At 44.8% G+C, this 26,304-nt stretch overlaps 1 protein-coding gene across 2 annotated transcripts in view; it reads right to left on the reverse strand.

The window, feature by feature from the left end:
* The window catches only part of aplp2 (amyloid beta (A4) precursor-like protein 2), a 51,536-nt gene that overhangs the window by 22,799 nt on the left and 2,433 nt on the right, over positions 1–26,304 (reverse strand). For both annotated transcript variants that reach the window (XM_056440526.1, XM_056440527.1), the window contains exon 2: positions 1,193–1,366. In XM_056440526.1, coding sequence (XP_056296501.1) covers positions 1,193–1,366 — 174 coding nt within the window. The remainder of the gene's footprint in view (positions 1–1,192; positions 1,367–26,304) is intronic.

Below are 26,304 nucleotides of genomic sequence, written 5' to 3' on the forward strand. Positions count from 1 at the left end.
TAAATGTAGCTGAAGCTTGTGGGGATGGCTTCTTGAAAATATACAACACTGCTTTTCTTATTGGACAGCTGCATAATACACTAAAGATACCAGCAGCCTCTTGGTTTAGCAGATGCAGTGGGAACAGATAATTAGGAGCCAGAATATCCGTGTCATGCAAAAACATGTCATGAAAGAGAGATCGCAGCTAGATGAAATGACAGTTTCAGGAACTGCTAATTGAAATGCCACCCACTACACTTTAAATCCTGTCGGTCTTTCCGGAACAGCTCAATAGTCTCTCACATGACAAATGACAGTGATATGAAAACTGACTTCTTTCACCGTGGTGGCCAATTCCTCTCAATGCAATCAGCCCGGTCACACAGAATTTCATGAAATGTCCCGAACTGTTGCCAACACATTACGTGTTGGCAACACAAAAACAATGCCACTGTAAAGTCATTCAGGATCCTTTTTCGGGGTGGACACACAAATTAAATGCTTCCACATGACTATGCAACAGCCAGAGCTGGTGAGGTAATATTACACACAGAGAAAAACGTTGTTAGACGAGTGGGGAGGTGGACGGGTCAAACAAACACAGGGCACTGAACCAGTAGACCGGTCTTCACCTCCCAGTGAATGTTAGTGTTGTTATGAAGTGATGCCTTTGTGACCTTTTTAAAAATTTGTTTAAAAGTGCTGAGCGCCAAAAAGAAGAAGAAAAATACATGTGCACATAAACAAATAAATATAATCCCTAGGTGTGTGTGTGTGTGTGTGTGTGTGAATGCACTGTACAACGCTTTGAGTGATCGGAAGATTAGCTGAGTGCTTTATAAAGGTCCAGTCCATTTAGCCTAGACAGCATGTCCTAAGACTTAATACTCAACTAGATATCATACAATTAGGACCTTAAAATAAATATTGCATATTAAAATGTACTTCTATAGCAAAATAGTTTTGTAAATCTCACATTACCAAAACATTCTCATGTCAAGCTCATGGAATAAAATGAGAATTGCACCTCTGTACATGGGCGAGGACCTCCACCTTCAATTCTCCTAAAAGTAATTTAATTAGCTGCAACTACGATGACAACCCAATTTGTTTCTGCCCTTTTATAACTGGCTGCGATGCTTGAATATCACCACTTTGCTAAAGTGGATGGATTATAGATTAGAGATGTGTCTGTGTCACAGGGACTCACCTCCTGGCAGTACTGCAGCACGCCCTCTTTGGTTCCGACGCAGCTCTCGGTTCCAGATGGGTCGGGTACCCACCGGCCGGTCTGAATGTTGACGTGCATGTTCAGCTTTCCGCAGAACATTGCCACCTGTGGCTCCGCCACGGCAAACCCTGTGCCTGCATTGGCTGCTAGCGCCTGTAGACAGACAAAGAGAGAGAGAGAGAGAGAGAGAGAGAGAGAGGGGGGGGGGGTTAATGCAGTCAATAATTATAGAGACCATAAAAAGCTGGGTAGTATTGTGGCGAACTCGACTTCAGAGACACCGTCTGCCCGGCTCACTTTTCTTTAGGAGCCTGAAATTGGGACTACAGATGAAAAATAGCCTCTTGGCTAACTTTGGCACATTTACTGAAATGTTTTTATTAATGTGCACTGTCCCTTAAAACCCAGTAAAAAAAATGTTAAAAACACTTTCAGGCTCATGTACTTCAACGGGTAACTGTGCTCGATGTGATGGAGCAACGTCAGAACTGCCTGTGAACGCTCGGCTGCTCCAGTGACTCAACGCTGCAGTGCCGAGAGCAGAGGCGCTCAGACAGGAGACACGTGAATTGCACCTCGGGAATGTTTGGCGTGGTTGATGGTTACATGAGTACGGCTTTGATTAGTTTCGTGCACAAGGCTTTTTGCTCTGCTGCCCATTGAGTGACTGAGAGGCTGCACACAGAGCGAAAGGGAGTAGAAAAAAAACGCAGTTCGTCATGCCTCACAAACCAGGACATTCCTAGTTGAGGGCAGAGCTTCGCTCATCCGGGTCTCCTGGGACCAAAGTCTTTCAACAAAGAAGGGATATTTTATTCTTTAAGGGAAACACTGATGGTTCTTCATCCACTAAACTACTACTCCTGCTTTACATGTGAACAGCAATATATATATATATATATATATATATATATATATATATAATGTAACATAATATGTCTTCTAAGGTACTATAGGATTTGTTGAAGAAGTTCTCGGATTTATTGCCAGAATTTCCCGTCATTGTTTACCTCCCAACCCGCTGAACACAAGAGGAAATCTGCTATCTTCCCTCGTGGTTCCTTCAGGACGCAGGAAGCAGGAACATCCTTCAATATACAACAACCCTGCATAGAAAATGGGCACCAACTGTCCAAAACTACTGCGTCATCAGCTTTGACACAGTTGCCCTTCAAATGACAGGGCAGTGCTTGCATTAGGCAACTCTTCAGCTCCTCATTGAGACAATAAGTCACGGCGTGCTAACACTCGCCTCATGCTAACGGTGTGACAGCGCAGGGACCTCTTGTGAATCAGTCGGGCGATGTGGCTCTGCATGCCAAACTATCGCAAAAAACACACCAGGGAGCCTCCAGACAGGAAGTGGAACGGAACTGATCCCCTCTTGATTGTCATAATGTCATCAGGCTGGGTAAACAGGCTTCAGCCCCATAGCGAGATCAAGGGAATAAGCGCCGAGTGTTGTTCTCAAATGTCGACCTGAGACGCAGACAGGTGTCCTCTGCCGCGCAGAGCCACGGAGGAAACGGCTGAAGTGGAGTCTCGAGGAACAGTGTATTAGACAAAGCTCTCCGTCTAATTCTGCGCAGGCTCCCGGGCTGATAATGGGCACAGAACAGGGTAGAGCGAGAACAAAACAAGTGCTGTGTCATCAGCAGTTGGCTGCAGCGCGTGATGAGCCGCAGAGCCGAGTCTGCACGCATTCACATAAAGTGAATACAGCTCCGGCCACATGCATATATTCAGCCGCACAAACTCTTTGGAGCCCGCTCAAACAACATATGACACGCTACCATAAAAATCAATGCACACAGCTACACATGTTCATTCATGTAGGCAAGGGAACGCACACACTGGACTTTCTTGATTTGGTCCTAGAGGCACAGCCTCAGATCCAACTTCGTTCCCCCTTCTTCCTCCATCTCCATGTCTCTGTGCTGCACTCCTCCCTCTCTGCACCACCACAGGCTTGTTTTGCTCGCCTCCCTCTTATTCCTTTGTGAGATTGGCTCGGGGTGTGTGAGAAGAAGGGAGGTGGAGAGGAAATGAGGGACACAGAGAAGCACGTTAAGGAGGAAGACAAGGGAGGTAGTGACAGTCTGACCACAACGAGATTCTGCGGTCGGGAAAAACAAGTGTTGGAGGCTTTTCTACGCCCCTTTGACTGCACGAGAGAGATAAAGTCTCAGTGTGTCGTGAATTCATCAAGTACAACCGTCACAGTGGAGGCAGAGAGGAGGCGGTTTATACCACTGCCTTAAATCTGCAGTTGCATGCCTGTTTCGTACTTCAGAAAAGAGACTTGCACAAAGAAAAGCGCCATGGGGACTGGAGGAGGGAGCCAAGAGCAAAACAAGTGACGCACACAGGCACGGAGGACACTTGAGGGGGAACAGGGCAGAAGAAATGAGTCTATCTGTGGTCCCGGTCTCATCACCAGCAATACCTGAACCAGAGCAATGGCTGGTCCAAGGAAAACAGACTGGACAATCAACTTCAGACATGTTCAGAGTTTTGGCCTCATCTCAAAGCTGACCGCTTCCCCCTGGGCCGTGACGCAGTCTTGAACAGCGGTGACAAATTAAATGTATTTCAGGACCAGTGGAGCAAAAACAAATGTATTTTTTGACATAATTCCAGACTGATTTTTCCGTGGGCCAGCGGAGGTCGCTGAGATGGAATCAGAAGAAGAAATGAAAATAAATAGAAGTATTTCGATGAATACAGAGGCCACAGTAAAAGCTGCACACCAGAGATTTGGTTTTGTTTTTCTTCTTTGCTGCGATTCGATGCGACTGAACTCCTCCGTAAAGGCCACATGAAATAACTCAGGGACGGTTTGCCAAGTTTCCTCATGAAACGGAGCTTCAGGAGAGACTTCATTTTAAAGTTCAATAGTGGAAACACACACACCTAAAACAGCTCCTGAGGACCACTTCTCTTTTAGTTAGACACCTTAAGACTCAATGTAACCGTCAGCGCCAGTCAAGCGTGAAGCTTTCATGTGACGAGAAGGGTTCGGTGGATTGCCCCGAGCTCGGTAATCACATTTTACCAACTGGGATCAAAAAGATGAGTCATCATCAACATTTCGACAGGTTACGGGAAGAGAGAAGGGTAGGATGTAAAAATACTCCCAGTAAAAAAAGTAATGGGTAACAACAATGTATTTTCATGGACTGTTTAGCTTTTTCTTGATTTACAGACTGGATAAGCTCTTGTTTTGGTCTCAAATGCAGCATATATACACACAAACACACATGTACGAGAAACGTATGCCACCACACCTAAAAAGCATCGTCATCGGGCACCCATCTCTCATTACTGACTCACCATGAGATGTTATATCATGTGTAAGTGTGAACACCTGCTGCTGTGTGGAGGTTGAGCAAGTCGGAGGGAGAGACAAAAGAAGGAGTGGAAGTTTGGAAAAGGGAGAGGCAGTCAGTCGGGGGGAATGACTGATTAATAGGGTAAATAGAAAATGGCAGCAGGCAACTTGCGCTGATTGGCTTACGTCCCGTCTTGACATATTATTCTCAAATGAGCTGGGAGTGTAATGCAATAAAGAACGCTGGGAACGCAGGACAGACGGGGCCTGCCGCCACAGACGCTCGTCAAAAGCTATGTGGGTTGTTTTGACTCTTTATTGCAAACACACATATCTGTTGCTGCTTTCCCAGTCTGCCTCAAGCACACAAACATGTTTTATTAGCCTGCTCTGTGGTCCAAGCCAAGTTTCACATGAAACAAGCTTAGACACGACAGTGTTCGTCAGGAGAAAAACAAAACACATGGAGCATCGAGTGTACACACAAACTGAACTCCTGAACAATTCATTTTGGCCTGTGGATGATTTACAGGAAGCAGTGTGTAAATTAATGCAATCAACATGTGAGAATGCTGAACGTCGGTGCAATGAAATAATGCCGTATCAGAGAGATTTCGACAATCACATTTTTAGCTTTGTCTCTTCTAAAAGATTCAAAATGAAGGAAATTAATCATGGTATCTTCAACAATTCAATTCAATTTATTTGGTATACCCCAAAATCTGCCTCAGATGTCTTTTATCTTTCTATTATGCTGATTGTATGCAGCCAACAGCAAAGAATAATAGAAAATCACTGCAACTACTGGCTTAAACTAAACACAAGTAATAGTTCTTAATACGTTTTTGTTTTATCCTCCTGGACCAGTACGGGTCAGTTATGACCCACCACACAGCATCTGTGTGTGCGTGTGTGTGTGTGTGTGTGGGTGATCTCAGGTCAATCACCCAGGGCAGCATGATTAGCGGTGTGTGAACTCAGGACAAACTGCAGGAGGATAGCGGGAAAGGGTAAATAAATAAATAAGCGCCATGATGTTCAAAACACCTGGGCTTGAGTCCTTGCGATGAACCTCCAGAACAAACACGGGGACTTTGAAAGGGCAAAACACCAAATCCCTCCGTCACAGTCTAATGAACAGGTCTGGTGGTTGTGCTGACATTTCTGACAGACATAACTTCCGGTAAATCGGCTGCAGTGAAGACAAAGGAAGCTCCTCTGTGAACTCGTCTACAGAACTCACTGATTGGTGGCAACTAGACTAATCTTTGGCAGAGTCTGGTGAAGCCACCCCGACAGTCTGTCCCTTAGAAAGCTCCAGAATGAGGCACCGGTCAACAAACGTGGGTTCCCAGAATGCTTAGTGTCCATGTGACTGCAGAGAAATGCCTGGCATCATTAATCCAACTAATCCATCCCTGTGGTGATTTATTAGTTAAACAAGATAGGCAGTGGTCATAAAGCCACACGCATGTACTTCTGTATATGATCTGTATTTACAATATATGTCGCCACAAAGTGAACATTGATTTCCTTTTCTTGTTGCTTGCAATAAAAAATGTTGATGTGTATGAGGGATTCATTAAATCGTTGCTTTTCGAATAGCAAGCTTATTTTTTATTGAGTCTTGTGTTTATTGCTTCTTAAAAACGAAATTTCCCTGTTGGATAGTTAAAAAAAAAAATGTTTATGATTGAATGTGTCATAAATCTAAATAACCACAGTATGCATGCAAAGGTTGTCATGATCTGGAGTTTGTGTCTCGTTTTGTGTCTTATTTTGAAGTCCTTGTGTCGTCTGTCTCCCTGTGATTGTCTGCCCCGGCCCTGATTGTTTCCTTCTGTGTGATTACTAGCCCCGCCCTCATTGTGTTCACCTGTGTCTCGTTCCCCGTTGTCCAATCACCTCCACCTGCCTGTGTATTTAAACCCTGTTCGTCTCATTCCCAGTGTGGCTTTGTACTGTTTGGTCTGCGTGTTTGTCGTCCTGTTAGTTGTTTGAGATTAAATGTTGGTTTTTGCAGAATATGTTGGCATTTGGGTCCTCTCTCTCGGCGACTTCCGTGACACATCATGATAAAGGTTGTATCAACAAATACCTGTGCTACGAATTCTGATTGTCTAAAGACACCCCACAATGGTTGCCCTGATATTTTCAACTGTTGGATGCTGGAAAGGAGACATTTTCATGTGTTTCAAACATTACTTTGGGTAAACATTTGTACAGAAGGATGTGGGTCAGCCTCCTGCCAAGGTTTGCTCGTAAGTGAAGAAAATGTGATTCAGACTTTGGTTCAATTTGTTTTGTGAATAGCACATTATCACAGAATAATTCAATCACAAAGCACATGCATCATGGTCCTTGTTTTATTTTGATAGTCACTCTCCTCATGTGCAATGTCTTATGTTACTTCCCATGTTTGTCTTTTTTACCAACTGTTTTCTATCTCCCTGTTTCTCATTGGGTGATTAGTTCCTGTATATTTATTTTTAAGATTTACTTGACAACCTTACAGGTAGATTGTACAATCAATTCATTGACTGAACAGTCTTTGGTCACAACTAACATTTTTCATTTTTGATTAATCTGCTGATTATTTCTTTGGACCAACCTATTCAATAAAAAGTGTGAACAAATGCACTTCGCAACTTCCTTTTGTCTGAGGCAACATCTTCAAATGTCTTGTTTTGTCCAACCAACAATCCAAGAATCAAATATTATATAAAATGGTCAATCTTCTCGTTTGAGAAGATATATTGAGATATTGTTTGGCATTTTTACCCTCTAGTTACGCTGGGTAAATAGCTGAAAGATGAATTGGTTACAATCATAGATATTGATAATTTCTGCAGGTCTCTTATTTAAGCGTTTCAGCTCTAGAATAGTTAACTAGAGACTTAACAAGACGTATATGGTATAGTCACTCAAATGTAAAACGATACCGTCTGACACACTGTATTGCTAGTCATACAGTATACCTAGTATACCCATACCAATGTGTCTCTGGTCATGATCTTTTACGAATAATCTTAGTGTTTTTTATATTCATGTCTTTTACAGGCCACCATGTTGCCCTGCTCAGCGATGGAGACAAATAGTAGTCTTATATATCAATATCCAGACCACACATGCCTGGTGAGGTTGTGTGCCATTGGTGTGACTCCTCCCAGAGGTAAAGCCGATGGAAAGGCCAGGGCCTGAGCCACTGAAACCACCACTACCCAACCAGCTCACCAGCGACTAATAGCAGATGAGAGGGGGAGGACGTTCAGCGACAGACATTTTCCTCCTGACCAAACACCTCCCACCCTCAAAAGGGCAGACTGTTAAAGCAGAATAATAAAAGGCGAAAGGTGTCATGTTCTTAGACTCTGAATCAAAAGGGCAACCCTTCACTGTAATGCAAATGAGCTCCTCTTTGTCAGTGAAATGGCCTTTTGTCTTCACCATTTGAAGTGTCCTGAGACTGCTCTTGAAACACCCTATTTGAGTCAGGGCTCCCACAGTTTGGGGAACAGCAGAGTCCAATAAGTGCCACATTACTGCCAAAGAAAACATAAATCTGTGAAATTGACAGTAGCACGTAAAGCCATTGTGGGATTCCTCTTCTTCTTTAAAGAAAGACCCTTTCCACTTCTTGGAAAACCAGTCTCTTAAAAGATAACAATCTAGGGGAATGTGCAGAGATATTTAAGTAGAAACAAAGTAAATAATAGTGTCCTTTGTTCCCATAAGCCTTTTCACACAGTTCAAACTCATAAATTGTATGAAAACAATGTGTTAAAGTGTTAAAAACAGTCCTGAAACCGCTCTTGTTAAGGTTCAACAACACCACTTAAACACAGACAGTGGCAGAACTTCAGTCTTAGTATTACTAGATCTCAGTGCTGCATTTGACACGGTTGATCATGACATACTAGACAGACTAAAAGTCTGGGTAGGTCTCTCTGGCGCAGCACTTAACTGGTTTGAATCCTACTTGAAGGATCAACAATTCTTTGTGTCTGCAGCTAATTGCACATCAGAGCTGACTAGGATGACATGTGGCGTTCCCCAAAGTTCAATACTGGGCCCTCTTCTGTTCAACATCTACATGCTTCCACTGGCTCCTATTATGAAAAACAAAAAAGTGTGTTATCATAAATATGCAGACGACACACACATCTATATAACTATATTGTGGGGACTATAATCCCATAAAAGGACTGGGCAAATGCATTGAAGAAATCAACAACCGAATGTGCCAGCATTTTCTTTAATTAATTAAAGATAAAACAGAAGTAATAGTTTTTGGTCCCAAGGACGAACGATCGAAAGTCAGTGCTCAGCTTCAATCACTGATGTTAAAAACCCCAAACCAAGCCAGAAATCTAGTAGTTATGGATTCAGCTCTTCACCTGAACAGCCATATCAAGAAAATTACAAAATCAGCCTCCTATCACTTGAAGAATATATCAAGGATTATTAGAGGATTTATGTCTCAACAAGATTTGGAGAAACTTGTCCAGGCATCTATCTTCAGCACACTTGCCTACAGTAACGGTGTGTTCACATGTATCTGTAAAAAGTCAATCAGAAAGCTGCAGCTGATTCAAAACACTGCAGCCTGAGTCCTCACTAAGACCAGGAAAGTGGATCACATCACTCCAGCTCTGATGTCTTTGCACTGGCTTCCTATGCAACAAAGAATTTACTATACGATCCTACTGCTAGTTTATTAAGCACTGAATGGTTTAGGGCCTAAATACATTTGTGATCTGCTGCTACCTGATGAACCATGTCGACCCCTCACGTCATCTGGGACTGGTCTACTTTCTGTTTAGACCCGGAGAAGAAGCGTTCAGTTTTTCTGCTCCACATATCTGGAACAAGGTCCCTGAAAGCTGCAGGTCTGCTGAGACCCTGAGGGACCCTCAGGGACCCTCAGCTCCTTTAAATCCATATTCAAGGATATCAATTAATTTCTGCATCTCACTACTGCATCTTATTTCTTTAACCACATTGAAACTTTTATTATATGTCTTGCTTTTTAACGGTTATAAATGAATGTTCTTAATTGTTTTTAAATCTTGTTTTATTTAGCATAATGTTTTGATGCTTTGAATGGTTTTATGTGAATTGCTTTGTTGTTGAAATGTGCTGTACAAATAAACTTGCCTTGCTTGAAAGGGAACAATGAGGTTCATTTGTAAGCGTGTGTGTGTCCTGGGTTTGTCAGAGTTTGAGATGCCCCACAGAAAGCTAAACATAATGTTTCTGTTCACTAGCAGTCACCTCTGCTTGCCTCATTAACCTCCCATCAATCATAGCCAGACGAGACCAGGTGGAAAAGGAAGGTCTGCTGTTCCTTCTACCTCGAACTGTCACAGGGGAGCAGAACAACACTGGCACGGCCCCAACTTGCCGGTACCAGCCTCGGTTCAGATCTGTAATCCTTTCTGCTAAACCTGTGCTTGATTGAACATGCCTTTGTTCATGGGACTGAGTGGAAATGATCCAAAGTGAGAAACACTGCATAATACCATTGATGCAGCAGTGTCCTGTGTTTATGTTCATGTCTCAAGCCACTACCACTATTCCAGAGGGGAAAAGGAGTTGATCGAGCCAGGAGAGGTTAAAGTGATGAAGGATCTGACTCAATAAAAAAACATTTCTACATAGTCAGTGCAATGTTATCAGATTAGCTTGCCACCTTCTCAGCAACTCAATTTGAGTTTTGTATCATTTGATTTCAACTGTACCGCTAAGTGAAAGCACATGTATATTTGACTGCATTCCTGAGCAGGTCTACCTTAAAGACAAGAAACCAAATGGGACCTAATGAGTTGAATATGCTACTCCTCACTCTATATATTGCTCCCACAACTACAACTAATAATACTATAAATGCTACGACAAACAACACAAATTACTACATTATATATATTTTATACATTATGTATATCTTAATATTATTACGATGATAAACTACAGTGGAAACCTCATTTCGTGATCATGTCTGTCAAATTGATCACTATATTTGTCATGGAGAATACCATCTAATTCCCCTTTGTATACTTCACACAAGGTAAGGGAAAGGACAGCTTTGCTATTTACAGAATTGTATTAATAGTTTCTAACACAGCTTCAGCTGTTTCAACATCAGCTGTGTTCCCCGTGTCTATTTGTCTTTTGTCTCCATCACTCGTGGCCATGACTGTTGCTTGATCACCAAGTTTGGCTGAGCTTTATGAGCCATATAAGTGGCTGATTGCGGATAAAATTATCACTATAAGCAGTTTGCACTGCATTTAAATAAGAAAACACATTGATGTTATCACTCCGATGTTCAAATACACACAGACGGATTAAACGATCCAAATGTTTCCCCAAAGGTAAACTCCATCCCCTAGAACTCTCTGTGATTCCCATCTTACAGGAGGGTGTTTGTAGAGAGCAAAAAGATGCATAAAGTCATGAACAGTTCTTGCTTTAACTATTTTAACTCGGCAAAGTGAAACAGAGGATGGTTGTGTATTAACTGCAAAGTAAAATGGTATTCCTTTTCACAGTAATTACTTACTAGTGTTAATAGTCTACATGTTCCACCATGGAGAAAACCTGGCGAACAATGATTGAGCTGCAACGTCATGTCACCGAGCATCGCCCTAACATCGCCATGCTCAGTGAAGGGAGGTGAACAGAAGAGAGACATGTTTGTAATCAAGCTCCGGTTAGAATATGGGTAGCGGCTCGCTCCCAAGTCAATAGTTGCGCTGATTGAGTGTTGTAGGTCTGCCTGTGTGTCAGTTGGAGATAACATGGCCTCTCTCTAGCTTACAGCGAGCAGACTTGTTCAAATGGCCCGTCACTATGGAAACCTCTGTAAAAAGCATCCCAGCTATTCACACAGAGGAACATTGAGAGGCAGAGGGATACAGAGTGAGAGAGGAGGGGAAACTTGAGGGAAAAAGAGAGAGAGAGACAGATTGAAGAAGTGGAGCAGTAAAGAACGAGGGGAGGCGGGTGAAGAAAGCAGGGAGCTAGATAATCAGAAGCTAACAGCGACAGCGGGGGATAGAGAGAAAAAAGAAGAGCAGTGATCCCAGGAAAAAGAAAAGAATGTACTGGAGAAAGAGGGAATGAGGCCACAGTTGTGAGAGACTGGCATATGAGACAAGGAGGGAGAAGAGAGGCGTAGTAATGAGCACTGTGTGAATATGGCACAGAGGACAACACTCACAATAACAGCTGCCCTGCTTGGTGCATTTACAACACTGTGCGTGTCCTTGCGCGCAAACACAAAAATGACCCTCAGCTCCATAGGTTTGCAAATATCTCCCTTGACACACCCACACCCACATTTAACGGCCACACAGTACACAAAGCCGTGCCTCTGCTCAGTCCCCTCCTGAGCAAACAAACGGTGCCCATTGCCATGGCAGTGCGCATCCATTTGTTCAGCAATGTCCTCGTGAGCCAACTGCCGCTTGTTTCTTTTAAAATATTTACAACAGTAAGTCACAGCTTGACTTCTGACAGAGGGATCATGAGGAGGAAGAGTGAAAGCCACCAGTGGCTTTTTGGATGTGTTACGGCAGGTTGGCGCCACACAGAAAGCCTGAAACACCAGCGTCTGGGTGACAGTCACTGGTGACTGCGTCTGCGCGTTTAGAGGTGAAGGATTGTGGGAAGCAGGAATTGAAACGAAAGGTGTTGTTCCATGCACTCGCAATATATCTCCCAAATTGTAACGACAAAAGAAACAACTTTCTTTTCTAACTTTACCATCCACATCAAATGTTCTCCCTTAAATGAATACACAACCTTCGTTTACAACCAGATACTAAGCTTCATAAAGCAACATGTAAGAATAAAAAAATAACACACAAGAAAATGTCTGATCTTGGTTTGACCTACCCAATAACCAGAGCTGGTTACAGATGTGGAAAATACTAACGTTCTGTTGCATTATTGAGCCTGAGACAATGTTTAGTGAAAACATAAATGGAAACAAAGTCAATGAAACAACATACTGTTATGCACTTCAAGTCAAAAATGATATCGTGAATTGTATAAGTCCATGGCTGTAATGCCCTGTTCTGTTTCTCCTCTGTGTCTCCTCCATCTTGATTGTTTCATTCCCTTCACCTGCCCTCAGCCACTCCTGTCCCCTTGATTGTTTCATTCCCTTCACCTGCCCTCAGCCACTCCTGTCCCTTGATTGTTTCATTCCCTTCACCTGCCCTCAGCCACTCCTGTCCCCTTGATTGTTTCATTCCCTTCACCTGCCCTCAGCCACTCCTGTCCCTTGATTGTTTCATTCCCTTCACCTGCCATCAGCCACTCTTGTCTCCTTGATTATCTCATGCAGTACACCTGTGTTTTCCCCCCTATATATTGTGCCAATCTTTTTGGTAACGTCCATTGTTACTTTTGGTGGCCAGAAGAAACAGAGTGCAGCAACACTTGAGCTGTCAAAGGGAGAAAACATCTCTGATTATTGCTTTTGGTGAGTTACAGAGAGCACAATTGGCAGGACTTCAAAAAAAGAAGGAAAAAAGAAACCGCTTCTACTGATCTGCCCACAAACCTTGTTTGGGGGCCAGTTGAGATTTACTTGGCTTTTCCGTCCACACCAGCTCCACAATACACATTGTCACTTTGTGAAGCTAATGCATCAACTTATTGTACAATTTTCATTGGTATGAGGGTTTAAAATGATCAGGAGGAGCAATGAGAGGGTGGCACAAGGTAAATAGTTCATGTCTACGTGTTAAAGACCAAAGTACTGTGGCTGTTTATTTGACTCATGTTTGCTCTTAAAAGACATGGTTGTTGTGTGGCCCAGAGCAAGCATTGAAGAAAAACGTGTACGTATTTTTAAGGGCTTACGCTCATCTCACACGACCAATTTCACACAAAGTTCCCAGTGAGTGTTGTACTGTCATGTTAGTGGGCCTTCAGTCACTTCACATGTTCAGCCTGAAGATTCATCTCTTCAAAGAAGATCCTCATGCCACCCTCACTGCTCAATCACATCCTCTCTGTAACCTTTCTTCCCTGCTTGCTCACATAACAAAATGAAGGGTTTGACATATCTCTGACACACCTCTCTTAAAGGATCTTTGTCACTCATCTTTGTGATCTCGTAATAATTCCCCAAGTTCATTTTAAGTGGCTGTGGATAAGAGCGTCAACTAAAAGCCTGCCATGTAATTGTAAATGTAGTGAAGTGGAGAGATACTAGGCCAAGAGAAGAGTAAAAAACACCATTAATTAGAGCAAATAAAATTGTTGCTGTCCTCTGGCACACTGCCTTCTCACCAGGAAGAAGGTGCGTCTGGCCTATTTATAAGCTCCAGTTGGTGGACCAGTGGAGTCTTGTCTTCTAGGCCTGCCCCCCCCAATAGAGCTTTTTTTTAAAGAAATAAACCCTCATTAACACAACTGCCATCTTTTTTTGTTAAGTGGTATTATCCAAATTAGAACCCTACTTCATCTTAAGAGGTTTTATAAATGAGAGCTCAGGTGGAATTTTTAAGGTACAATTGAGCTGAAGGTAATATACTTTATCCTATTTAATGGAAAATTCAGACGACTCATTAAAAAGGTAATAACCTGCTCATGTGGCAGCCATTTTTTGTATGTCAAATTAAAGATTCACAGTGATTCTGATGTGCAATGGTGTGCTGCCACAGCGGGTTCACACTGCGTGAATTAGCATGGTGGGAAGTGCAGGAGCCTGCATGGTAACATTGATGAAGGTACTGCATGCAACTACTTTGTGACCAAGAAATATAAAATGTCGTAGTATTAATTGTGCTAAATAAATGTAATGTTGATGAGTGAAAACCTAAACAGTAGTGCAGCCATTGTTTTGGTAATATTTACAGAATGACTTATGCAAGCCCTGGTTGGTGTGTGCTAGCTCGCATGGTGTTGACAGTCGTTTCTTTTCATCTGCCAGTGAGGAGCTTTAGGAGGCCTTTATACAAACACCACTGATACCAGCTTGTTGTAACAAAGGAAGGGTCTGAGCTTCAGGTACCGTGAGACATGAAGTCTGGTTTAAGCAATAAATCCACAAGTTGAAGGTGCCGAAACACTGCACGTCCGTTCATAAAAAACGGACATAGGATTCCTCAGCTCTGGAAAATTATCACTGCTGCAATCTTTTGTTTGAACAATCCCTATGTAAAAAGAAAAGTCCGGCGTTCAAGTTGCAACAAAGGAAGGTGCGTTTGCACATATTTTATTGTCCATCATAGCTCCTTGCTAAATATCTTTGTGTTGCAATCGGGCAGAAGTTGAGACATGTTGTTGCTGCCAGAGCCCTCTGCATTGGAAACAGTTACAGTTATAGTTGTAGCGCCAAGGACGAGAGCCACCACCTGTTTCACACCTGTGCACAAGATCAAGTGCATTTGTTGAGGGACACACAGGGCAGACTAGGTACTGCTACTGAGGGGGCGCTCGGGACCTCAGCTAACCCTGAGAAAAGTTCAAGTGTGTTGACTTGTTCACAAACCACACAGCCGAGTTGGCTTGGTGCCTGAGCTATAATGGAAATTAACTTCTTTTTTTGTTGTTTCTTGAACTGTGAATTCACAGCTTATTCGTGGGAGGCATCCTAGAGAACTGTTATGCTCCTGCTATTTTCACAAGTGAGGTTTTACTGCAAGAGCGTTTTTACAGAGACAAATCAAAGAACTCACTAACTCATGCAAAGTGCAGCTCACATATTTATAACGCAGGTCCAAGTGATCAAGGGAACAACACATCAGTTGGTAGAGATAGCTAAGCCACAGTCATCACAGGGCAAAAGTCCTCACTGCGCCTCTTTCCCCTCCCTCACTTTACATAGCTGTCCCTTGTGACACCTTTCCTCACACACCCATCGTTGTCCAGACTGTGTTTGCTTTCCCCGTCTTTGTCGAAGCCGCTCTCTGCGCTCCGAAAGACACAGGGCTGCTCTTCAGATGCCTGACGGCCGACATCAGCAACATGACTCCTTTATACTGAGGGAGGAGCAGGAGGGGACCAAAGAGACATTTCCCCTTGGGCCCCTCTCGACACAGATTTCAGTTGCACGCATCTCCTTGGAATATTATTCCTCTCCTTCCATCTCTCCATCCCCATCAAACCCAGCCTTTAGGGTCACATAATATTAGATTTGGGTTTTCCTTGTCCACCTGGTTAGATTAGATAAAGAGCAGATTGGTTTCTGGCTGGTGGAGGAGCAAGAGGCAGAGAGGACAGGGAATGTAGGGGAGGAGCGAACGAGAAAACATGTCTTTCGATTCTGCTCCGGGTTTACTATTTGCAGTGTATACATGTCAAATTTGGGGAAAGGCATGTCAAGAGCAAGGGGTTAACTTCAGCTTCCTCGTGAGTCCAATCACTGTCACGTCCTGTTGGGAAGGAGGCAAAGAATGCAGGAATACAGATGAGCTGAAGGGGAGAGGCAAGGCAGGCGAGTGTGACGATTAAAGCACAGACTCTGCTCTGGGCCATCTCAATAATTATCCATCCCGGCGCTCGCTTGTTCATCACATTGTGTTGTCACAACATCAGGAAGAAGAGAAACAAAAACACTGCCAGCCTCGGTGAATTGTGAACAGCTACCTAATTGCAGCAGTTCTGACTGATGGGTTTATTTGAGGCTCGAGTATTAGCCAATATAAAATGTCTGAAAAAAATCAAACCAAACAAGCCAAAAAGTCGGCGTCTCACGGTGTGTGTGCGGTTGTTTGCAGAGACGGTTGGTATACGAATTAAAGTCAGTCAACTGATAACTGATAACTGTGTACTGCAGTGATAAAGAGATAATGTGTTTTACCCAGAGCTTGTTTAGTTGCTAAGCTACGTAAAGTGCATGATTGCATAAGTAAGGCGCTGGGGTGTAAAAACTATTTCTTGCAGGAAGAAGATAATTGCTTTTCGAGGATTGTGATCAAGATCCATTTTCAGGTGATATTTTTGCGGCAGCCTCACAGCTGCATGGTGTGGTTGCAATCGGGCTGAGCATGCCGCTCTCTGCAGAGCTCCTGTCAGCACAATCACCCATTCTTTCCTTCAGCCCACTAAAAGCCCTTTGCATGAGCAACCCCTTCAATCCTCCATCACCCTCCTCTGAGCACTCTGGACAACTGTTGGTGCACCCAACTCCTCTTGCCTCTATACATGTACCTCTCTCCACCTGCTTCTCACACTCTCAGCCCGTCTCTCTCTCTCTCAGCCATGTGAGCTGTGGCGACCCTCTCAGCCCTCATTATCCGGGCTCACCGTCCACGTGGCCGAGAGCGGCTTACATTCTTAACATCACTGTGCCAGATGTTTATGACTAAAATAGACATAGCAACAATCCTCATCACGAAGGCAAGCTAAACATTTAGCCCAAACTTGACGCCATTTAAGCTTAAAAAGATTGCTCTGTTTTAATATGATGGATTCCATTTAGCCTCATAAGCTCCCCATCTTCTGACTTCATTGCATTGTTCAGGAAACTAAATTGACTAGCTTTTTTTCTCTCCTTCATGTCATTGTTTCCTTTCCCTCACAAAAAGCTCTCTCCAGTCAACCGAGATGGAGATCAAATAGCAGATAAGCAACCCACTGCAACGTACACATTAGCATGATTAAATTGGCCATAGCCTGTCCATTTATATAAAGCTCATGAGGGACGCAAGGGGTATTTCTGACAGTGCTGGCTTTCTGTGGTGGAATTTCAGGTGAGATGAAGGATGGGGATGGGGGGGGGAAGCAAGCAATAACTGGGTGGGAAAAAGTTAACGGTGGGCTCGGCTCTGGCTGTGCAGGAGATTTAGAGCTCAGGCGATTGTTAGGCAAGGCTCAGTTTGTTTTGAACTGCAGGCCTGTGTTTTCCGCGGGGCGCTCTGTGGACACCGACTCTTCCCCCACTTTGTACTGCACTCAGCAGTTAAAAAGAGGAGGATTAGACACAGGAGTGTGCCTCTCTCGACTGCCGGAGAGCACTGCCTCCTAATCTCTGGCGCTGAGGGGATTTGGAAGAAATGACCTGTGCTCACTTCTCTTGCTTCTCTTCCTCTTATACCCTCCTAGTTGAGTGAAAACACAGTGCCGCATCCTTCCTTCCGTCACTCCCAGTCCCGCCTTTTCATTTCCCTGCTGGATGACTCCACGCTCATCAGCATGCAGCACCGCGCGGCTGCTCCTCTGGACCAGGCAGGCATACTTGTCAATAAAGGAACAACAGTAACGGGGCCTCTCAGCGAGGCCTTCAGCCCCGTCACTGACGTCTCTCTCAGCTGCCCGGACCCCCTGAGTTAATGAGCACGCAGAAGAGAAATTAGGGAGGCAGGGAGGGAAAAAGTGGCCATGAGGTGAGAGGTGTAAGAGAGGGATAGTAGAGGGAGAGAAGTGTGTGGGAAGCACAAGGGCAGAATGTTCCAGCAAACAAAGTAAAATATTAAATAGGCTTTTTTTCCCCCTCTAAAATGCGCGGCAGTCTAAAAGTACAGTCAGCGATGAGAGAAGAGGGGGCCAAGAACACTGTGTCTAAATCAGACGGACTGCGGGGGGAATGCTGCACAATGGGCGCTGACATTGAGAGCACGCGGTGGAAAGCAGTTTCAAGGACAACATGGAAATATCACGTTCAGTCGCTATAAGGCTGCCAGGAGTTATGGCGAGGGCACGCTGGAGCAGGAGAGCCGCCAGAGAACTGCAGGAGAGAGCGCGGGATCAAGGACATGCAATGTGTCAAGGATCTGACAACATGAAATGATAGCAGGTGACAGATGTGCTGCATGGGAACGCTGAAAGAGGAGAAACGGGTTGACCTCGCTCGTATTGGCATAACAGGGAATTGACTTTGAACTCACTGCCGATACGACAAAACCACAGCAAAAAAGGTGCAAACATCAAGCGACATTTTACATGTCTGCAACCCACGTTGGTGAAAGGATTTATCGACAGGAAATGTATCAACACGTTCGATAATTGTTTCAGTTATAATTCAGTAATAAACCAACCAAATGTTTGTCGTTTTAAATGTGCAGCACGAACATTGAATCTTTTCGGCACATTTGACATATCTTATTACTCACATGATCCAATTTCACTTGCACTTAAATGCCCTGTGGAGGTGATGTGGAAATGAGTTTGATAGCACAAGACATTTTTTTGGAATATATTGAACGTGTAAATCTTTCTCTTCAATTGAAAAAAATAATTTTCCAGCACCCTCGGACTCGGCTTTACAAAAATTGTCCGTTCTATAGTGATGACACTCAACCACTCTGATTACCAAATGGAAATAAGTTCTAGTCGGCAGCTGAGTTGGGCCAAGACCACCCAAGCAGATTTGAAATGAATCTGTGCTCTGATGGAAGAGCTCCCCGCTCCCTTTTCTCCCCTGCAGACACCGAGCAGTGGAGCAGACACACAGCCCACGCGCCTGCATTAGCCCCTGATGCTCCAGGCAATGCAAAGGAGGCCATCTTCACCAGGGGAACGTGATGGATGTAATGTAGATATGCTTATCTGTCATTAAACCCAGCTCTGTCCTCCCTCGAGCCTCTCCTCTCGGGGACGGGGGAGGGGTATAACTCCAGTGAGCCGTGCTGAGGCCAACAGCTAATCAGTCATGTCTCTACGGAGAGGACACAGACTTCACCGCAGGAGCATCCGTCCACTACACTCGCTTCTTGTCAATCGATTGATTTTGCTCCCCCACCTTCTGTGTCTTTCGACCACAGCGTATGGCCCAAGTGGGACCCCTCTGCTGCATGCTACCACTTCTCTGGGAGGAATCCCAGATCCAAATAAGCACAATGACAGCGATTGTGAGGCGGGCGAATCCCTGAGCCCTCGTGTGACTGGGCTGCCTGTCAGCTCCCAGGACCTCAATAATAGCGCAGTGGCGCTAAATAGGCTCCTGAAACACAAGGACGGGATGAACACTGAAGGGAGCGGTTGGAGGGGAGGTAGGGAATGGAGGGGGGTGGTGTCCGGTCAAGGCGGCTCGGTGCTCAGAAGGCTCTATAATTAGCCGCAGAAGATCAAATGACTTTTAATGGGTTTGTCTGAAAACAGCAGTCTATTTCAGATTTATGCTTGGAGCTCTCTTCATATCTCATCAAACTAATGGAATTCTCTAGAGTGCTTGATTGGTTTTGATCTCAGATCTAAATGGCTGATAGTTGCATTGCTGCAGCATTCCTGAGCTTCAGCTTTGTAACCCCATTAAAAAAAAGAGCAATATTAGGGCACTATGATGTGGATGCGTGGAAATGGAAACCAAACGCGTACACATGATGACAAGTGACATGACTGCTCCTTCAGCTCATAATTCATGGTTTGATGCAGTATTGCATACATCATTGTTGCTATCGGTGTTCGTCCCCACGGATGTTTAAGTGCAAATGGTCTTCTCATAACTTCTTGTGACAGATAGTTGTCATTAGTTGGAGAATTAATAAGAGAGATACGAGTCATACGACAAGAATAATATCAGGGTCATAGCTCAGCCAATGCTGGATCTGGGGGGGGGGGGTCTGGTGCAGCTATGTTGGCAAAAATTAGGCCTTGAGCGTCCAGTAACACTCAAAAACTGACATACACATGATGGCTTGGTGAACAGTCTGATACGGAAACAGTTATTTATTAATATATTAATCAATGAACTGGCAATTAACTGATCATTTAGATAATTGATTAACCCGTTATGTCATTGATCAAGTGAAAAAAGGCCAAACATTTACTGATTTCTCAAATGGGAGGATTTTCTGTTTTCATGATTGCAATTATGAATTGTATATCTTTGGGTTTAGAATTATCGATTGGACAAAACAAGCGACCTGTGTAGAAATCGTGGGCTCTAGTTCCTTGTGATAATCCCTTGTGACAATTAAGTGAGTGAATATTCAACATATTAGTCAGAGGTGAAAATCATCATTACTTATAACACTGGAACTGCCCATTCTACATTTATGATTCCTGCTAAGTTATTGCTCCTGCACCTTCAAAAAACTGTATTAATGAAACGTATGCAGTGGATGGAGGGGAAATAAAGGCCTAAGGATGAGGGAGTTGTAGCGCATGCCCTCAGTGAAAATATACAAGTCACGATCTGTGTGTGCCCTTTATTTCCCAGAGTTTTCCTGCTGGCATTCAAGCAACATTAATTTCACCTCATCAGCCATTGGATGTTTTCTATTTTAGACTGAAAAAATCATCAAAACACAACCCTTCTTTTTATTATCTGCGAGGGCAGGGAGGGAATATGCAACCGTTAGCTCTTCATGCTTGAATACCGGATTTAATTAAAGTAGGAGTTTAAGGAATAGGAGGGGGAAAACTCAAACAAGAAAAAATATAAAATTCATCTTACAAAATATGCTCGCACTCGGCCATTCAACGTGGAATGCTAGCATCTCCCCCTTGTTCCGTCTGTGTCTCAAGTGGACCGACCTTCAGAGCTGCCGTTTGCCCTTGGCCACCTTCTCCTTGAGAAAGTGCCGTCTCAGACAGGCTGCTAACAGGCCGCCACTGTGGGGCTACACCGTTACGCTGCACTGCTTCCACCTCTTTCCCTTCTGACAATCTCCTTTCACCCAACTCTCTTGAGGGGAATAAAAGATAAACTGTAGAAGAAGAAAAAAACATGACTTTGTGCCACCGTTGAATCCCGGCTGGAGGATACCATCTCCACTCCAGGCGCGGGGGTAACGAGAGGAGGGATAGGAAGGAAGCTTCATTAGCAGGAAGATGGAAAGAGAGGGAGCTGGAACGAACATGCCGCGTTTGTGCAGTGTTGCTCAGCAAAACACGGCACGACGCCATGCAGCCTGCCAGCTTATCAAGGCAAGCACTATCTCCTTCTGCGATAACACTGGCACTGTGTTTATACCTGGACAAGCAGATGCGTTAAGAGGGGGACTTCCATTGGCTGTCAAATCAACACAAAAACGTGACCCTGCGGCTCCGACTATCCTCAATCATCCTTCAGCGCGCTGAACATGACGCCAAGGACAGAAAACATAAACATCAAATGGCTCACGCACACGCAGAGGACATAAGAACGGACACGTATGACGCACAAAGATAGACGGACCTCTCCGCACACGAAGCAAAGAAGCAGATCAACGAAGTTCTAAGAACAGACACATCTATTATAGATGAGATTAGATATTCCTTTATTAGTCCCACAGTGGGGAAACGGCAGGATCACAGCAGCGGGTGCACATTAGAGCAGTCGTAAAGATTATAACTGAAGTTTGGAAAACTGTGTCTGATTCAAAAGCTCAAGTAGAAACACAATTCCATTGAAGATGGGTTCAAACAACCCTCGAGTGTGTTACGCTCACACAAACCGCAGGAAACAATGTCTGCCACTCCGTTAAACTGGCACTTTGGTTATCAGCTGCCTCCATTCGACTGACCTTTGTGTGCAGGCAAAAGGCACACATCAGTGCACAGGTCTCGCCAGAGTTTACATATGAAAAATGAGAGCTGCACAGCTGAAGGAGACAGAGAGGCGGACAGCGGACACGGCCTTCCTCACATGCGGACAGACGGGGGGGACTGAGGAAGAAACGGGCGGCGCCACAAGCAGAGGTGCAGGAGCGCATTAACTAGAGATAGATAGCTCACCAGATATTTTATTCATGGGCAGAAAAACCCAAGCAGCAAGAGTGATTCACGGAGCCACAGGGACACACACACACACACACACACACTGAGGAGGAGGGTGACGGGGTTTAACCCACCTACGTTGACTGTCTTCTCATTCTCAAACAGAAAGCACATTAAAAAAATTAAGTCTGAGATGGCAGGGCTTCTTTCAAAGGGATTTAATGGAGATGTGTTTGTCTACTGAGCTCTCTCTCTCTCTCTCTATCAGAGGAAGAGAGCCGCTCGCTGCGCAATACAGCGAGCCGTTGGTTCCTCTGGCGGTGCATTCCTGAGCGCTCTGGCATATGAGAACCGACAAAAGGAATTCTCTCGCAGCCGTGCTGAGCCACGCTATAGTCCACAACACAGACTCGGGTGTCGTGGCGTTCACGCTGGCCGTGTGTACAGGAGCGGGAGTGTGGGGCGGTGCAGGTTGGCCTACATATGGCAGGAGGCCTGGTGCAACTTAAAGGGTACCTGTAGTGAAAGCGAATATGTAGCCAGATCAAAAGATAATGTGTTTCTAAAGGTTATTCATGCACTGACGGTCCAGTATTCAATAACAATACGTAGTTTAGGCTGTTCAAAGTCCTGAACTCCGACATGCGACATTGCACTGGAGCTTGAATATGTCGCGGGTGGTGTGACGTCACATCGTTGAGAGATCGACAGCCAGCCACAGCGGATGTGTTCAGATACCAATATAAACAACGTCGAGCGCTCGCAAACAAATGCTGAGAGATTGATAATATGGACGATGAAAGATTGTCTGATTCAGCAACTGGATACTTGTTTGAACCTTTAAAAGCAGACTATCCCCATTTAGTGAATTGTGACAGCGATGATAGCGATGATTCTGATGAAGTTGATGCCGAAGGACCGCCGGTCCAGATGCTTCACCGTGCGGACCGTGCACGCAAGTCGGCGGACGTTTGGTGCAGTTGTGGGAAATGTGTGCCACAAAAAACAGACATAGAGTGCATTTGTTGTAAAGAGCACAAACTTATGTCCGATGATATAGTGTCATTAGACCTCATCTGCTTTACACAAAAGCGTGAGCTTGATAGCTACATCGCGCATAAGCCAGCGCTGGAGATGTCTTTCATTGATGCAATGTTCGGCCGACATGTTCGGGGGTGCTAGTGACTTTTTCTTTGCTCCGTCCGTCCCGATGCGCGCAAACCGGTGTCGGGAGCTCCGCGGCGCACGAGACGGCGGGCAGAGGACTGTCAACGCAACACGTAGAGACAGAAATGACATGCTTCTGCTGTAATGTGGCGCTATAGAGAAAGTGACAGGGGGGCGGGCCAATTTTTTTTAATGTCATGCGATCTACCAATACTACGCCGCGATCGACTGGCAGGTCGCCGCGATCGACGTATTGAGCACCCCTGATATAGATTGTGTAATTCTTGAGGCCACCGATCTATCCCAAGAAGCAACGCGTGTATTAGTGGCTCCGGATGGGCTGAATTCCTTTCAACGACATAGTTAGCTTTGACATGAGTAAATAACTAGCAAAATGGCTGCGCCCTGAAGCGTTCACGGACTCGGAATGTTGACAAAGAAATGTAAATTCTCGGGCTATGCGTGACTTGTTGACAATAGCGGCGGGGTAAATATGATTTATTTGATGCGCCGAATGGATGTAGCACGTTGTTGTTTTGCACTACAGGTACCCTTTAAGCGGCGTGCAGCCATGAGTGTGCCGATCTGAACTCACTCACTCTGCGCCGAGGATCCCTCGCTGAGAAAGAACTGACTAAAGACGTGATGAGCTGAGCTGGAAGAGGATTTGGGTAGACAAAACCACAGACACACACACTCAACAATGTGAATGAGTGTGTGAGACAAAAACGTGCATTTCCAGTAGAAAAAGAAAAGGACGCAACTCAGCTTACTTTGGATAATTAGAGCGCGTGCAGACCCTGGGAGGCAGAGCCCGGCATCGGGAGAACCGGGCTCGCCATGAGGCCTCTCTATTTAAATCCCCAGGATGAGCCGAGAGCGTGTCCGTCGATGGAATCGCTCCAGGAGACATGCACGGGCTTAGAGGAAGAAACAGCCACGGCAACGAAGAGAAGACGGAGAGACAGACTGTAGATGAACCGAGCGGCAGGAAGGCGTCTCTGAGCAAATGTAAGGCCGGAGAATAAAGACGTCAATCAGACATCCCTTCCTACGGTTAGTCCCAGAGCACAGATCAAACGCCACTGATATTACGCGCAGGTGACTCGCGTTGTTCTGTATCACCGCGAAGTCCGTTTTGACCGAGTGAGTGGCCGACGGAACCGAGCGAGCACACGGCAGGGCTTCGGGACTAGCACCTTTCCCTCCCTAGTTTCTTGTCGCTCAGAGGATTTAATAGGATATGGGGCTGTCCCACTCAACGGTTGAAAGCAAGGTTTTAAGGCGCTAATCTACAAATGCAAGGCAGAGTGAGGCTGATTCTCGCTGACGGAGCGCATGCTGCTGCCTTTGACTTGATTGACACGGCACAAGTCAAAGAGGAAGTAATCTTTGCGGCTTTAAAGGAGAGAGGAACAACAAACGGAGGGCGTTATTGGTGCCCTGACCACCCACGAGGATGCATTATCAAATGGAAGTGCCACAGGCTGTTGACTCGGCTTTGTTCAGGCGGGACTCGTCAGCGAACAGACGCCCTTGTCCTCCTCTCACCTCGGTGTCGATAATATAAAACTGAATTATTGAAGGGACTGTTGTGTTCAAGCTCCGGCAAATTCAGAACAACATCACAGAGCAGATGAAAAATGTGTCTGATAAGAAATATTATGACTCCAAGCTAGGCACTCGCCTCACACAAACACTTGTTATCATGTTGTTACAATGAGAGAGGGCGGCCGAGCCCCCCCCCCCCCCCCGTGACAAGGGGTGGGCAGATGGAGCAGACGAGCGCCGGTCCAAGGTCAGGATGACGTCACGACATGTGGGTTGCTTGGAGAGCCGTTTGGGGTTTTTCAACATGTGTTGTTGGAGAGGACTCCCGCTGTGATTGCATGCGAGTTTATATTTTACGTGTAATCAGAGAATATTTTTTTAAATATTTTTTATAATGGTTTATTTAATAAGGGACAGTGCACATTGATAAAAACTTTGCAGTAAATGTGCCAGAGTTAGCCAAGAGGCTATTTTTCATCTGTAGTCCCAAATTCCCCCGTTGGAAAGGAGAGAACGAGAGATGGTCGTTGGCTGAATTATTCCATGACCAGGCATCTCATTTTGTTACACGCCAACAGTATCTTGATCACCTCTATTCAGGGGCGCCCGATAGGCCCTCGTGGGGAATCACTCCGCAGCACTCGCCCTGACAATCACAACCAGCTCTGGGCATTCGTTCACGTGTAATTGTTCCCTTCCCAGAGCAAATACAGACATGGGAGGCCAACTTTTAATATCAATGCTCGCCTGCAGCAAAGCACGCACAGACGTACGATGATGAGAGGAGAACTGCTGCTGCAAGAGCACTGCAACCAAAGTGCAAGAGCACAGCAACCAAGTCATGTTTTAGGTTGTGCTGAACAGATTTTTTTTCCTGTCTTCAGTATTCAGCATTTCTGCACTCTGGTTGATTGGATGAGCTTGTGCGCTCCTCCCAGACCCTAAAAAGTCAAAGTCACTCCACCAGCACAAGTTAACACAGTGTTTTTTTTACAAGTCTCTTCCATACAGGCTGTTTATATGACATACATATGTGTATATATTTTTTACTTTCCGACACTGTGCATCATGGCCGTCATAATCTCTGTGCTTGCTTAAATCAGAGCATAAATTGTGCCGAATGCATTGATTGATCCAGATTTTCAGTATTCCATTAATCCAGTGGGGCAGCGAAGGCCTCAGCAGGAGACACTTCTCTGGGTAAACCTGCCATGTGGTTCTTGCCTGAGCCCAGTTTCTAAATTAGCTTCGGAAAAAAAATGTAGCGCTCACCCTTGATTTTCCATAGGAGAGTGAAATTGAAATGAAAATAAACATCCTAGTTTTTCACTGTTTCAAAGAGGCATATGAAATGATATGGCAAGAGCTAGAAATCAGCGAGGCTGAACCTCTTTTGGAGCCACCACAGACTTTAAAGCCTGCGACACGGAGAGAGTCAGAC

The sequence above is a fragment of the Pseudoliparis swirei genome, chromosome 20 (assembly GCF_029220125.1).
Source record: "Pseudoliparis swirei isolate HS2019 ecotype Mariana Trench chromosome 20, NWPU_hadal_v1, whole genome shotgun sequence".
Lineage (NCBI taxonomy): Eukaryota > Metazoa > Chordata > Actinopteri > Perciformes > Liparidae > Pseudoliparis > Pseudoliparis swirei.